This window comes from Primulina huaijiensis, chromosome 9 (assembly GCF_012295235.1).
Source record: "Primulina huaijiensis isolate GDHJ02 chromosome 9, ASM1229523v2, whole genome shotgun sequence".
Taxonomy (NCBI): Eukaryota; Viridiplantae; Streptophyta; class Magnoliopsida; order Lamiales; family Gesneriaceae; genus Primulina; species Primulina huaijiensis.
The window spans coordinates 19,920,949-19,936,388 of NC_133314.1; the positions used below are offsets into that span (position 1 = coordinate 19,920,949).

At 34.5% G+C, this 15,440-nt stretch overlaps 2 protein-coding genes across 2 annotated transcripts; both read right to left on the reverse strand.

Annotated features, from left to right (window-relative positions):
• Nucleotides 1-26: 26 nt before the first annotated feature.
• LOC140984043 (DNA replication licensing factor MCM2) lies at nt 27-5,588 on the reverse strand. Its single transcript, XM_073451205.1, has 17 exons — nt 5,237-5,588; nt 4,950-5,128; nt 4,298-4,476; nt 3,997-4,186; nt 3,623-3,842; nt 3,337-3,544; nt 3,117-3,251; nt 2,829-3,020; nt 2,547-2,719; nt 2,291-2,479; nt 2,097-2,213; nt 1,406-1,490; nt 1,148-1,300; nt 932-1,057; nt 658-840; nt 377-538; nt 27-254 (listed from the first exon to the last, which is right to left on the reverse strand). Exons 1-17 carry the CDS (start codon nt 5,494-5,496, stop codon nt 138-140), a joined length of 2,868 nt encoding a protein of 955 aa, XP_073307306.1. The 5' UTR covers nt 5,497-5,588; the 3' UTR covers nt 27-137.
• A 457-nt stretch (nt 5,589-6,045) lies between these two features.
• Nucleotides 6,046-8,265, reverse strand: LOC140984020 (ADP-glucose phosphorylase). Its single transcript, XM_073451170.1, has 3 exons — nt 7,752-8,265; nt 6,897-7,187; nt 6,046-6,412 (listed from the first exon to the last, which is right to left on the reverse strand). The coding sequence occupies exons 1-3, from the start codon at nt 8,217-8,219 to the stop codon at nt 6,146-6,148; spliced, it is 1,026 nt and encodes a 341-aa protein (XP_073307271.1). The 5' UTR covers nt 8,220-8,265; the 3' UTR covers nt 6,046-6,145.
• Between the last annotated feature and the right edge of the window lie 7,175 nt (nt 8,266-15,440).

Here is a 15,440-nt window from a genome sequence, read left to right on the forward strand (position 1 = left end):
CATCATTAATCAATTCAGAAAGCACCGTATTTTTCAACGCTACAATATAAAACCACAAGTATGCATACTGTGGAGTTTCCCCATGTGCCCTGCCCTTCGTAGGTCATAACAAAAGTTGACAAGTGAGGCGAGGGCTATCAGTGTGCAAGATGATGCCTTATTACGCCCTTTACCTCGTCCAACTCAAAGTTGGCACCAGAGAATTCCGGGCTGCTGAAGAAAGCATTCAGATCAGTGATTCCACGGTCGAGTGCCTGAGTGGAAGTTAGTGAGTTAGTCTACCTTTACTTGATCAGCCCTCTGAATCTTAAATGACAAAAACAAGAATTCAAGGAACTTATGCAAAATTTTAGTCCAACTTGCGAGTTTAAATTACCTTGCTTTGCAGTTCTACTACTTTCACATCGATATATGAAAATTTTGCAGCAGAACCAGACATGATTTCTTCGAATTGCAGGGCATCCTTCACAAGTTCTCGGAGAAGGTGCAGAACAACACCATTGAAATCCCTTTTGAATACCATGTATCCTCGGAAGCTCTGCAAAAGTTTAAAATCATTTTAATATAATCTTTCAGATTGAGAAGCTTTGGCTCGAAAAAATTAACACTTTTGAACAAAAGTTTTTCACACAATGACAATGGCCAATCCATACATACCTTCTCTAAAGCCTTCTGCACACCAAACTTTTGGGTTGAGATGAACGATTCAAGCAGGACACGGATAGCCATGTCCACATCTTCTTGAATGACATGCTGTCTGAGGTGCATTCTCGCATGAGCTTCAGACATTCGTATCATTGATTCTATGTGTCTCACCGCAATAGGAACTCCTTGCCCATGCTAGAAACAATATACAACAAAATAAGTTAATTTATCATCGATCAGTTCACACTTGTTCAGGAAAAAAAACTTTGCATAAGTGAAATCTCACAGATGATTCTCTTCGTAATTCAGCATAAACTTGGGTAAGCTTGTCTAAGTCAGCATGATGCAACCTTGGGAACACATTCAGTTTAGCATAGGTGATGTATTTCTTTAGCAACTCCTGGGGTATTATCTGCATAGATATATCATAAGTGTAAATCAGAACATATATGATCCGATTGACTTTAGCAATTGACAGGTGCAAGAGTTAAGTGATGAAGACCTCGCACTCAGTTTTTCCTATGGAAGCTTGAACATCATCCTGAGAATTGGTTGTGGATCTGTCACCCAAGTTGGCACCTTTAGGCTGTGACTTGCAGTGACTATCAACCACGAATTGTGCCAGCATCTCATCAGTTACTGGGTCTACAACATCCTACATGCTTAAAATATTTTCCCTGGTGAGTAAGTACTGAAATAAAAGATTATGAAATGTTTTAAGCAACAAGTAAACAAAACAGTAAACTAAACTGAATTAGACCTTTATGACACAGAGTATGTCAAAGCGGGAAACAATTGGATCAGTAAACTCCACATTTTGAGCAAATGTCTTTGATGAATCGTATCTGCAAGAGGACATTTACCAGAATACATATAAAGAACAGTTATGGGAGAGCTAAAAGCTCATTTTAGGCAGTCGATATTATTGAAAATGTTAAAAAGAAAAAGAAAATCTTACAAAAATATTTTGCTTTGCCTTTTGTTTTAAAAAGCATTGAAATAGTAATGTCACTGAAAAGTAAAGAGATGTGGAGATGAGAAATAATAAATATGCAACTATGCATTTGGAATCATATAGACAGCCTTTCTGTTTTTCTAGTTGGAATCTAAGATGCATTTGGGACCATATTACAAAGAAAGAAGGCTTAAATTAAAATTTCATTCATGCTCACCCTCGACGAGGCCTAAGTAATCGTAAGCTGTTTTCTTATCAAACGAGCAAGTTTAAGTAACTTGTGTAATAGAACCCATAGGTCTGATAACTCTTACACAAATTGTCAATCTATCCAGGCCAAAACTAGGCACTGAAAGCTGATGCTTCATATATCAAATTGTCCATTGTTTGGCATCAGCTAAGAGCCTTGAAGCCTAAGCAGCATGAGGTGTTATTATCATCAGCTAACAATCATTCGCTAACCCGTCATATTAAATGGAACCTCTCTATTATATACCTTCCTCCAACAGGATTTGCTGCAGCAATGACCGAACAGCGTGCCTGGAGAGATGTGACTATCCCGGCTTTTGATATGCTAATACTCTGCTGCTCCATTGCTTCATGAATGCTTACCCTGAATAATAAGTAACTTTTACAGGAATGACTATGTAATGAAACCAAGAGCACATGCATCCTCAAACAATTTCTCACCTGTCTTGATCATTCATTTTATCAAATTCATCAATAAGACATATGCCTCTATCGGCCAAAACAAGAGCCCCTCCTTCAAGGGTCCACTCTCGTGTGACTGGATCCTTGTGAACTGCTGCAGTGAGACCTACAGCAGAAGCTCCCTTACCAGTTGTATAGACAGCCCTTTGTCCAGTTTTCTCGACGTACCTAATGATTTGTTCGGCTGATATTAGCCTATAATTCACACAGAAACAAATCATCAAAATGTTCTTACTTGAGGAACTGGGACTTAGCAGTGCCTGGATCACCCAACAGGAGTACATTTATATCCCCTCGTAATCGGTGTTTCCCTTCAACATTTTTCTCTTGGCCGCCAAACATAGCAAGAGCTATTGCAGTCTTTATGTCCTCATGACCATATATTGATGGGGCTATGGACTTGATAATCTAAAACATTAAAAAGTAAACAAAGTTTAGTAGGAAAATACATGGACATTAAAGCAATCACATGGATAGAGTCATAGAGCAGGTATTCAGTCAAGACTGGTGAACCTACTCGTTCTCCAATTCTGGGATCTTTGGCCAGCTTCTCAATTTCGCCTTTGTCCTCTTCGGTAAGCTTGTAAGCTGAAAAGAGGTCGTGTTTCTTGGTGACATAATTTGCTTCAATAACAGTGGCAAAGACAGGAAATCCGTTCTTTGTATTCAAAGACAAGTCAAAATTGTTGGTGTATATGCCAGTCACCTCCTGGATTATGAAAATAAAATACGTCACCCAAATGAAAAGATTTAGCAAAGAGTTGAGCTACAGTGAAAAATCAAGGTTCAACATGTGATGTATTACAATCTCTTCTCCAGGTCGGGCACAATCAATGAGATCATTCAACAGTATTACTTCCTTGTATCTTGGAAGTCGACCTGCAGGAACAATTCCAGGGCTTTCTTGGAGAGTGAGTTTCTGGTAATTCCTGTATATTGTCTGCAGCATAGAAAAGAGTTCAAATTAGAACGGTTGTCACTTATAACTTGGGCTTAAATGAAAGTAGCAGAAACAGAACATAAACCTGTTCAATGTTAACAGTGAATGGTCCCTTTGATTGACACTCTGGACAAGAACCAACCTTCACCTCTGAATATGAATTCTGAAAAAATGGCCCCAAAACTGTTCCACATTTGTTACAGTCATATTTAACTTGCTGCAACTGAGGAAAGACCCCTGTGCGTCGGGTCACAACCCCACCAATGCGAATCATAGTGTTCAAATGTATCTGCCTGTGAAGAACAAATGAAAAGTAAATAGCACATTAAACAAACATTCCTTAGAAAAACCATTGACAGACCCAATAATACCTGATGTTGCGTATCTGATCATACACCGGTAGGTTCGTGATGCGCACGTAGATTTTTTGATGAATTTTCCTATAATTTGGATGCAAGTCAAATACAACCTTGTTGGCAACTTCTTCCATGACTTCAAGGACAGACTGTGGAGCATCTGCCAGCCAGATGGCAATGTTTGGGTGTATATAGATGAATTGTTTGTAATCAATCTCAAGGCTACACTTGTTAACTGCAGATGAAAATCAAAAAGTTCGAATGCAGGCAGGTTCATATCATGTGCAACTCATTGACATAAACAAGCATTCAGCAGTTATCGATTGAACGTTATAAAGGAGAAAAGGAAAACTATCAACTCTGCAATCATGCTGGAGTAGATGTCTTACCAGCTACCATTTCATTTATTTGCCGTAAATACTCAAAATCTCTGTGCTCATTCTTAGAGTTCACATATGTGAGCAAGAAATCCTTGATTTTTTTGGCAATGAAGCGCCTTACTTCATCTCTGGTAACCCATTCCCTGAGAGTTCCTTGAACCCTGTACATCTCAAACTCGCCCTCATAATTTTCTTCATCCTAAAACAATAGCCCACCGATAAAATTACTTGTTTGTACATTTTATGAATTTAATTTAATTGACAGGCAATGCAAAGTTGGCCAATTTAAAAACTTGATAGAACTCCATACATCATAGGGTTCATCATCTGTCTGATCAGTCATGTGGACATCTTCCCTCGAGTATCCTCTCTGGGATCTACCTGGAGAACTAGCCATTCCATCAGCATCATCTGTGCTTCCCGGTGTGGACGGAGGAGGCCTTTCAGATCTTGTTCTTTTCGATGGTCTGTACCCATCATCATCGGTGTCTGAGGTAGGGAAAAAAACAGTTTTGAGCTGTTCTAAGTTCACAGTATGGTATTCTCAGAAGAAAAAAAAGTTAATAGTGTGCTCAAATACATGACCGTATGATATATATTAATAGCATGTTTTCGTATGAGAATTTTTTCTGCTCCTTGCTATGTAGAAGCCAACCCTATCAGAAACAAGGCCAAAGACTACTCTTTCAAGAGGTAACCTTGTAGTCGTCTGGTCGAGGACGTGACGTTTGAAATTAATGATTAAGTTGAACGTCTTAGCAGGTTGCCAACAAGCAAAGCCAGATGAAAGAATCAGGAGTACAGGAAGAAAAAATACATTGTCAATAATATCAAGTAATAGGATTCACTGCTAAAAAGGAAATGGATCCAGAAGATAAATTAAAACATTAAAAATAACACAACGCGGAAAAATCGCGGAAAGGGGGGAAATTGATCGAGAAGGGTAGAATTCAGCAGTGGACCTTGTTCGCGAAGAAGTTCGGGAATCCTGCTGTTAAAGACGTGAGCTTCTCTGGCGTCAAGCTCAATCTCAGCGGCTCTGCGGTCGGCAATAATCTGGTTTAAATCCCTCTCATCCTCCATGGAATCGTCCAATCCTTGGGACTCGTACTGATCCTGCTGATCCATCCTCCGGTAATCACTACAATCATCACGTCATAAGACAATCAATCATCCATGATTCGTTCATTAATTCATAGTAAAAGAGAGGCTTTTTCTTCAGAAAAAAATAGAGTAAACTGAGACTGACTCCATGAAATCGTCGTTGAAAAGATCCTCTCCTTGCTCTTCTTCTTCATCATCGTTTACGTTGTCCTCGAGCGCGTCCCCGATGATTGGCGGGTCAACAGAGGCCTCATCGTCGTCATAATCGGAATAGTTCTGGCTGGAGTTGAGCGGCAATTGATCAGTGTTGAAACCCGTCGACGTAGGAGAACCGGGACTCGATGGCCGATCCCCATTATCGTGCGGCCGATTATCGTTATCATTCGGCGGGGAATCGTCAGCCATGAATGAAACTTCGCTGATTGCTCGGAAATCACGGATTCGTGCATGAGACTGTGACTAGGGCATCCTAATAATGAATTTTGGCGGGAATAATTCCCGCCAAGTGTGTCGGCTCCGAAGCCCGTCACAGAAGAATCCATTTCGCGCTACAATTCCCCTACTACAAGCCCATTAAGCAAAAAACGAACTGTGTGAGAGGTTTGTCGAAATTGGGCATGTTGTAATAGCTCGTCCCAAACTTCAAATTTTCGTGTTAAACGAACTACAAGTTATCGACACATGTTAAAATTTTAATATATCTACAACATGAATCAAAATTATTGCCAATAACTTTTGTAACATATGACATCAAGATTCAGCGTTTAAGACGTGGTCTCGAGTTTTGAAAAATGCAGCAAAATCTTACCCTAAGTCTAAATTATTAGAACCGAGCTTTATCGCTTAATTGTTTAGGTTTGATGTTATTATAAATTCTCAAAGCTTTGACATGTGTAATGTCACATCAATATTCTCAAAGCATTATGTGTTATGTGGCCCAAAAACGCATGCTAATGGTCGGAAACCACTTTATATATTTGAATTATATTTCCTTATTACAACCATGAATGTACCAATAGACAATAGTAGTATCATTATTCTCTTGAGAATACATTCATCGTTGATTTGGAACATTCACTTCCCTCAAAACTTTAGCAGCATCCTCTGGGAAAACAGGGTTTATGTAGCATCCCGTTCCTAACTCAAATCCGCCGGTTAATGTCAGCTGGGGAACTATTTGTATAAACCAATGAGTGAATGGTAACTCCGAGGAGTCGACTTGGAGTGGTGCAGTGTGTATCATCAAATTATAAGGCGGGTCTTTCAGTTGCAAAGACATCTTAACGAGGATGAGCTTTAAGAGCCCAGCAAGATCGAGTACCTGCGATTTTCAAGAAAATAAATAAAAATGCCAAAACATAGGTTTAAAACATTACTGTCAATACACATTATGAAATAATGACAAAGGCCAACCAAAGGATGATAACTCAACGGCTTGTGACCAATTGTGTTTAAGGTGATAATACTCATTTTCGTCATTCTATTCTCGGTCCTAATGCTAGTTAGGCTATATTTGATTGTTGACATGGGGAATAGGCACTTCGGACACCTGGAGTTATGATTGATAACCTTGTATCATATTAATTTCTCTTCTTTTTCCCGTTTTCTTTTTTTCTTCTTTTGCATTTGCGAGGGAGTCTCTCATCACAAGTCCAAAACAAGAGCTTACCATCCAAATAAAAAATAATACATCACAAAAATGTGATAAAGAAAGAAAAAGTATCCTGTTTTTATCAATAATCCGAACTTAAGGCTTAAGGCAGCAAAACAAGATAACTAGAAGGAAAAAAAAAAGAACTAATTACCTTCTCGTGATCAAGCTCATGAAAATGAGAAGAGTGATCATACGGAACAACCCATATCTCAAAAGGAAATGTTGCAGCAAATGGGGCAACCGAAATGAAATGGTTCGACTCGTCAATTAGTAGATCATCCCGCTTAACTTGACAAAGACCACACTTTCCGGTTTGCACAAAAAATTCCTTCATGCTATTGATCCTAGCAGAGACTGTGGGAGGAATAACTGGAAGCGCCATAATCTGACTATGTGGATGACTCATGGATGCCCCGGCTGAGGCACCGTGATTTTTAAAAACCTACATAACATATATTGATTAAATGATATGTAAATCATATAGAGACTATTCTATCGTTTTTAAGGCTGAATAGTGTGCTCTCAAGGGTGAATTCAGCTACACTTAATTGAGCTAGATAATGAATCCTGAGTATGCAATCGACCATTAAGTAAAAATATTCAAGTTCTCCATGTATACTATTTCTACTCCTCACTCATATTAGAGTCAGCATTCCATTCAAATACAATCACAGGTAGGCCACAGTGAATCGATCTTGTTATCTAAACTGAGCATCGTTGTAAATCATCAACACAATTCCATTTAGAGTAAACAATATACTGTTTGATGGAGGAAACAGGGAAACAACACCTGAATAAATACGGATTTAACATATCTATGCCTATTTAGAATGGAATAATCCACTGAAGTACTTTTAGATCGAGTCATTTGAAGTCAAAGATTTAAAATCCATTATTTCAAATTCATTTATTGTTCGGATTCAACTGATAAAATGCTATCTTTATTCACATTTCAAAATCACTTCATATCAGTAATTTAAGAAGTAATAATTTGATGGAATGGAACCTGAACATATTTGATGGAATCAAATTCCCGAATCTGTTCGATCCTCTGGATGTAGGCGAGTAAGACATCAACGATTCTAGCCGGGGGATTGTCCTCCAGATGAACCCGGTGAGCAGGCGACTCAATCACCACGTCGTGAAAACCGAACCCGGGCAGCGACGCCAAACCGCCGTCTCTCTCTCCGTCCGTGAAGTCCAACCGCCGGCTGAGAGCTGGATACAGGTTCTGGATGACCCGGATTCTCCATTCGGATGTGGATTCGGGAGGGACCCGGAATATCTCCGGCGCGCACTCGTGTTCGTGACCCGCGCAGAAAGGGCATTCGGATTGGTTCTTAGAGTTGTTGGGATCAGATTTGGACTTGAAATCCGACGGCCGGCGTGATCTGGCCGGAGAGAAGATCACCCATCGGTTGTGTACTGCGTCTTTCCGGATCTCGGGGCTCCGGTTTGCATCATCTGACGCCATGACGGCTGTGTGAAACTTTTTGGGCTACTTTTGAGAATTTGTAAACACTTTGTTGGCCCATTAAATGCACGCTTGGCCCAGATTCGGAGTCCCTCAATATTACTTTAGTTATTTATTCCAAATCACACACCCACACTTGTGTGTGAGAGATATAAAATAATATTATTTTTTTAATCGGACGATGCAGAAAATTACATTTTTGGTTAATATATTTGCTTTTTCTTCATTTTATTATCTCGTATCATTGAATTTTTGTTTTAATTTGATATTTTTCGATTTTTAAAAATTTTAATATTTTTTATTGAGAATATTGATGTGACATTATACATGTAAAAAATGACTAAAAATACCAAACAAGATAAAGATAGAGAACTAAAACTTAAACTCGACGTCATAAAATGCTACAATCGGAAGGAGACATATTTACATGACTAAAAATACGATTTTCCTAACTAATTACGACTTTTACTCCAAAGTCTAAGAAAAATAACAATCAAATGTAAATAACATACTTCTACTTTTTTTTAAAAGAATATGATTTTAAAAGCTCTATAGATTAGAAATTTTAAACTAAATGATTGTGTATCCCAAAGATATCCTTTATTTTAAGTGCATCCTACCGAACTAGTTTTTATGTTACACAAATGAAAAAATATTAAAATACCAATATTTAATTAATAAATATCAATTTGAATAAAAAGTTTATAAATATGTAAAAAAATATGTATATATATACCATTTTAATGTTTTTTTTCCGAGTAGGTCTCTTGTGAGACGATCTCACGAATCTTTATCTGTGAGATGAGTCAATCCTACTGATATTCACAATAAAAAATAATACTCTTAGCATAAAAAGTAATACTTTTTCATGGATGACCCAAATAAAAAATATGTCTCATAAAATACGATCCGTGAGACCGTCTCACACAAATTTTTATCTTTTTTTCTCGGGTGATGGTGATCTGTGTGATCATTACTATTTTTTTTTTCAAAAAAAAGGGACCCTACACGTGGGAAGAGGTTCACTTGCCCGCCACCTCACAAAAATGAAATGATTGATGTTAAATTATTTATTAAATTTTTTCCCCAAAAAAATCGTAATTTTTTTATTAAAAATATATAAAAAAATTTTCCGAGGCCAAATAAGACAAAAGTAATTATCACTCTCTCTCTTCGAAGACGTGTCGCATCGACCAATTTTTTGGTCATATAAAAACAAAAAATGTTATTTCAAACTATAAAATAAGCTCATAACTTTTTTAAAGACTTCACTATGAAAATGGATAGGTTTGAAAACAAGGAATAATCTTATCATTCGACATGAATAACATTAATAATTTAAAATTCGATTATATAATGATTCAGTACATAATAAGGTATATAAAAATTAAAGCCAATATTAAAGAACATATAAAATACATCTAGTTTATGTTTGTTTTACGGATCGATGTTGTGATGTGCCCAAAGTTGGTCAACCAAGTCGGATCGAAGTTAATGATGCATTTTACTGTCATGTAACTCGTTATTTTTTGAAATGTATTCTTAGAATTCTTGGGAGAGTCTTGAAATATCTGTACCGAAGAATTTTCTTCATCATCTAACTAATTGAATGTAACATCCTCTTCATCCTTAATAATAATGTTTTGTAAAATAATACATGTATGTATCATATATCTCTAAGTTATTCTTGTACCCAAATAGTCTCGTACCTCTTATAATTGTCCAACGAGATTGAAGGTCTCCAAATACTCGCTCAACATTCTTTTTTGCATATTCATGTCTTTCTTCGAAAATCTTTTTCTTAAGATCCTCATGGTACGGAAAGCTCTTGACAAAATTGGCTCATTCCGAATAGATCTCATTAGTTAGATAATATCTTTTTGTATATTGTGAGTCGTTTACCATACAATTTACATCTGGTGCTTTTTTTTAATGACGTTGAACAAAGGTGGCTCACTAAACATGTTGATATCATTACGCGATCCTGCAATCTAAAAAAAAAAGCCTGCTATATTCACAATTCCACAAACACAACTGCTTCAAGTACAATTTTTGGCATCCCATGATCGCCTCGAGTAAACTGGTATTTCCATTGCATTCGGAATCATCTTCGAAATACATATGTAATGGCTCATTAGAGAAGTAGTCATGGAAGAGTAGATCATGTCCAAGTTCATATCTACGATTGAAATACCTTTTCCATATGTGTTCTACAGATAGAACTTCCATGTAGCTGAAACATCATTTCTCCATGCTCAAGTAGTATCAACGTCATTTGATCTAATTCATCTATCGCGTTTTCCTCCGATTCATTTTCCAGAAAATTGCAGAGAATATATCTTTTAGAGCAGTTGGAATTTTGAAACATTCCGAATAAATGAAAACATAAAAAAAATTGTAGGATGAATGAAAAAAATTGAAAGATTTCATGTGTATTTACATAAAAAAAAATAAATAAATAAATTAAACTCCTATTTTTATTAAAATTTATATTTTATAACGGTTAAGCAAAAAAAAGTTAAATAAACAATATTTATTAATAAAAAAAAGAATTGTGGAAAGAGCTCCTTCCGCCATGGGAGTAACTCTTTTGGTAAATCCACGTAGGCACTAACAAGTTTTGGGGGGTGCTTGAAAGAGCTCCCACCGTGGATGACCTTATTCGACCCAAAACATATTACGTAAATAAATAACGAATATCGTTATTAAATTTTTATAATTATATTGATAAATACATTTATATGTCACAAAATATTTTTAATCCCGTAATTATAAAAATTTAACAATGATATCACTAATTTAATTATATAGTTTTGGATAAAATGACTAAAATTGATTATCAAAACATAGTTCCAAGACTATATTGATACAACGAAAGATATGTGACAAAAAATGTCATGCTTCAAAACACACATAACTAAAATTGACATTTTATATAAAAAAAATAATATCTCTCACTCAAATCATCATATATTACATAATATAATTTTCACATAAAAAATAATATTTATACTCAAATCGCCATACATTGCGTAAATAACAAAAAAATGATATTTTTGCAATGAAAAAAATAATTTGGACATAAAAAATTTATTTTCATGGGTAATGTCAGATATCCATATCACAAAGTCGACCAATGAAACAGAATGAGTTTTTGTGCTTTTCATTAATGTTATTATTTTTTTTTTATGATGTGAGAACCCACAACAGCTATCATTTTGTGTGCACCGAGTAAACTTCCGTTTTAATGCAATAACTTGCAAACAACACTAGTCAGGTAAATCACACTGGACAAATCTGTATGACCAGCTCACTCAAAAAAGTGTTGGTGGGAGAAACCGAAATCCTAACCATTAGTCAAGTGCTCACCTACTTCATCAACTAACATTAATGGACTAGGCTTTTTGTTTTCATCCAAAAATAAATATTTTCCCAATCGGTAATGATCTTTTATTGTTCAGTGTTGCGTTTGGGTTTTTATTTTTATTTTTATTTTTATAATAAACTATAGAGTAATTGATTCGCATCTTTACAATAATATATGTGAAATATTTGTAGAAATTTAGAAATATTAATCACTTAATTGAAATGTAAATGGAATTATATATGGGAAACACACGGCCCTTAAAATACCAAAACCAAAATTATCAAAAAATAAAATATAAATTCAATTAAAAAGTAAAAAAAAAAAGACACATAAATTATTAACCAAATTAAATAAAACAACAAAATTTATTCAAACATATGCACATGCAAAGATAAGTGAAAGATAATATTTAATGACGGGGTAGGTTTTATATTTTGTAAAAATAAAAATAATATACATTTTTGGAAATTTCACATTTTTTTTAAATTCAACCTCACTTTCATCGAACTCTATTATTGAAATGGCAACCAAACTCTTTAGTAGAGCTTAGCCCTTGAAAAGGATCAGAAGTACGTTTTCCCGATACTTTCACGGTCAAAAGCAAACCAATATAACGAGCAAGAAAGCAAAATCCTCTTTACCTTTTCTTTTTTTGTCAAAAATAAAAAAAGATCCAAAGCAAAATCGTCTTTCCCTTTTCAGGCAAATTATGAAAATATTTTATCCTACACGGGATAAATACTCTCAATGTATTTGTATAAGATGTTCGCGAGAACGAACACCTCATTTGAAAACAAAAAATACTGATCAGTCTCATATGTTTGTTTTGAATTGGTAAGTTAAGTGTTTGTATAAGATTTTCACGAAAACGAACACCTTATTTGAAAACAACAAATACTGATCAGTCTCATATGTTTGTTTTGAATTGGTATGTTTTCGCGAACATCTTGTACAAAAAAGTTTCACATTGATTTTTTTCTCTCCATAAATTATCTCCAAAATTATTGTATGATTTTTAAAGAATGCAATACAAAACACATGGACCTTACTCCAAATAGGAACATGTTCAGACTTAGTCTTCCAATTTAAAAAAATGAGTCATTTTTTGTCTCTAATTTCTTCTCAATTTAAAATTTCCTTTACNCCATTATCATTCGTAAAAGATTTAATTTGACATTTATTTTTTTTTTTCGTCAGAAATCGATTATCCTACTGATATCTATGATAGCCAAAATCTTGTCTCAGCTAAATAATATCCCATAGTATTGAAAGGGACCTAAAATAACTGATTTCGAGTTTATGATATATTTCTTAAGCAAAGATTTGTGTGATACGGTTTCACGGGTCGTATTTTGTGGGACGTACATCTTATTTGGGTTATCCATAAAAAAATATTACTTTTTTATGTTGAGAGTATTACTTTTTATTGTGAATATCGGTAGGATTGACCCGTCTCACAGATAAAAATTCGTAAGATCGTCTCACAAGAGACTTACTCATTCCTAAAATATTTTTCCCATGAGTATGTTTTCTATTTTTCTTACATAAAAAAACCCCACTTTTTAAATAATATGAAAATGTACATTCTATTTTCATATAAACAAATATAGATTTTTACATTTCCGAGTTTTGCACTGAAAATATAATAAAGAATGAAAATACACGAAATATTTACAAATAACATTCTAATAAGGTGTGTTCGAAAAAGTTGGATGTTGGGACAATTGTTTTTAGGTAGAAATATTAAGTGTTTTTTAAGATATGTGTTGGTTACTTGAAAAGTTTGAAATAAAGTGGACAATATTCAAATTTCTTGACCCGAGAATCTAAAAATATGTGGTAGATGAAGAAATTGAATAATGGTTGTTTTGATCATAGAGAAGAGAACGTGAGAAAATTGTATCTTTGATATCGTATCTTTTATCTATCTATATATAATTTTTTTTTTTGCCAATCTAATTTTTTTTTTCTGACCTGACATTGATGTGATATCGATGTGATATTGACGTGTACAGTATTATATCAGCATTCTTGACGACAAAAAAAGAATAAAATTCTCAAAAATCAATCTGATAATATTATTAACAAAAACCGTGAAAAACAAATATACAAGATCAAAATTAAAAATTTCCTCGAAAAATAATGTTCTCACAAGTTTAAAGGGGGAATGCAAGAAAAAAAAAAGATCAAAATTTTAATTAAATCAATCAACTCACTGATACAGCCAGGGAATTTCCATTACATCCACACCACCAAACCCAAACATTCCATAGTGGGAAGAATATGCCCACATAGACTTTATATTCCACCACCCTTGTCTTGTTTTAATCTCAATAAAATAATTAATATTATCGCACCACATATAATGTCCTGGAAACAACTGAATTTAAAGAAAGAGGACATGTAGAAATTGATTATATATTAGATGTCATGTGTTTATAGAGAGGAATAAAAAAAAAAAAATCAACACATAGTTTGGAACCTTTAAAAATAAGTAAGAATGCAGAGAACAAATAATTTTATTTTTAACCTTTGAAGTGTATCAATCGAAAAATAGAGGACGTTAGACGTCACGTGGGTAACTAAATTGATTTAGTGTCAGACTTATGAGGTCCAGGTCATAAGTTCGAATCTCACAAAAATCTTGTCTACTTGAGCATATCTGTAGCTTTCTATAGATTTACATGATGTGTTTGGTTTGTAGGTTATTGTAGATATCTAAGGTTTATTTAATGAAGACGGTGTTAGTTCCTCGTTTTAAAAAAATAATGGACTTTAGATACATTTGGTAACTTAGGACTTTAGATACAATTGGTAACTTACAACTTATACATGATAAAGTGGTTATCTTAACACAACCAATTAGTTTAGGGAAAATTATGAATTTGATTATGTTTTTATTTGGTTTGAATTTTAATTTATAGGCTAAAAATTATTATTGTTTTTTTTTTTTGGTCCTCTATATTCAAAATTCAATCTTACTTATGTAACTTTAAATTCTTTTACAATTTCATTTATTTTTCAATGAGAGTGTTGATTGAAGCTACACACATTAACAACCACGTTGACGTGAGAAACGTTATGTTTGAAGAACGACAAATTGCAAAAACAAAAACAAAGATAATACCATGAAACTGAAATTCGATAATATTGATTACCAACTTCACAAAGAGAGAAATATACATTATATATATACACACACACACACACACTATAAAATAAGGCCTAATAGATTCAACCAGATTTGTAACGATCATGTGACATTAGGCTGAACATGGGCTTCGACCCATATCCATGCACTACTATTGATCATGTGTCGTTAGGATGGTTCAGCATGAGCACTAGCCCAACTGGTACCAACACTTTAAGATTCTAGGTACTTAAGCCTGAAGGTTCTGAGTTCAAGAGTTGGGGGAAGCGAAAAAAACCACTTTCTAGGAATGAGATATTCTATGAGTGGCGGTGCATGGATATGAGCTAGGGCTCATGCTGGACCATCCTAACGACCAATGATCAGTAGTGGTGCATGGGTAAGGGCCGAGACTCATGTTGGTTCAACCTAATAGCCCATGATCGTTACAAAATTAGTGTCATAATACATTTATTTATTCAATACAAAATCTATTACCACATATATATTTTTTGACAATTTACCAAAATTTATCCAAATAAATGTTGACAATCATAATATTACCTTATTTTATCATATAAATTTAACAATTTGCAAAAATTTATTAAGCTTCAATTTTTTTTTCAGGAAAACAAGCTATAAAAATAAGCAACACGTAAATCGAGATACTAATATAATTGTGTGATCATGTGAGGGCCAAATTTTTAACACCATGTGATATATA

What these genes read in the sequence shown, in the direction of transcription:
- LOC140984020 (XM_073451170.1), bottom strand. Translation starts at nt 8,219, where the DNA reads ATGGCGTCAGATGATGCAAACCGGAGCCCCGAGATCCGGAAAGACGCA. An exon ending in ATTCCATCAAATATGTTCAG is followed by an intron (nt 7,188 to 7,751) that starts GTTCCATTCCAT and finishes TATGTTATGTAG; the next exon opens with GTTTTTAAAAATCACGGTGC. An exon ending in ATGAGCTTGATCACGAGAAG is followed by an intron (nt 6,413 to 6,896) that starts GTAATTAGTTCT and finishes TGAAAATCGCAG; the next exon opens with GTACTCGATCTTGCTGGGCT.
- LOC140984043 (XM_073451205.1), bottom strand. Translation starts at nt 5,496, where the DNA reads ATGGCTGACGATTCCCCGCCGAATGATAACGATAATCGGCCGCACGAT. An exon ending in TAGGAAAAACTGAGTGCGAG is followed by an intron (nt 1,058 to 1,147) that starts GTCTTCATCACT and finishes ATATCTATGCAG; the next exon opens with ATAATACCCCAGGAGTTGCT. An exon ending in TGCAGAAGGCTTTAGAGAAG is followed by an intron (nt 539 to 657) that starts GTATGTATGGAT and finishes AAACTTTTGCAG; the next exon opens with AGCTTCCGAGGATACATGGT.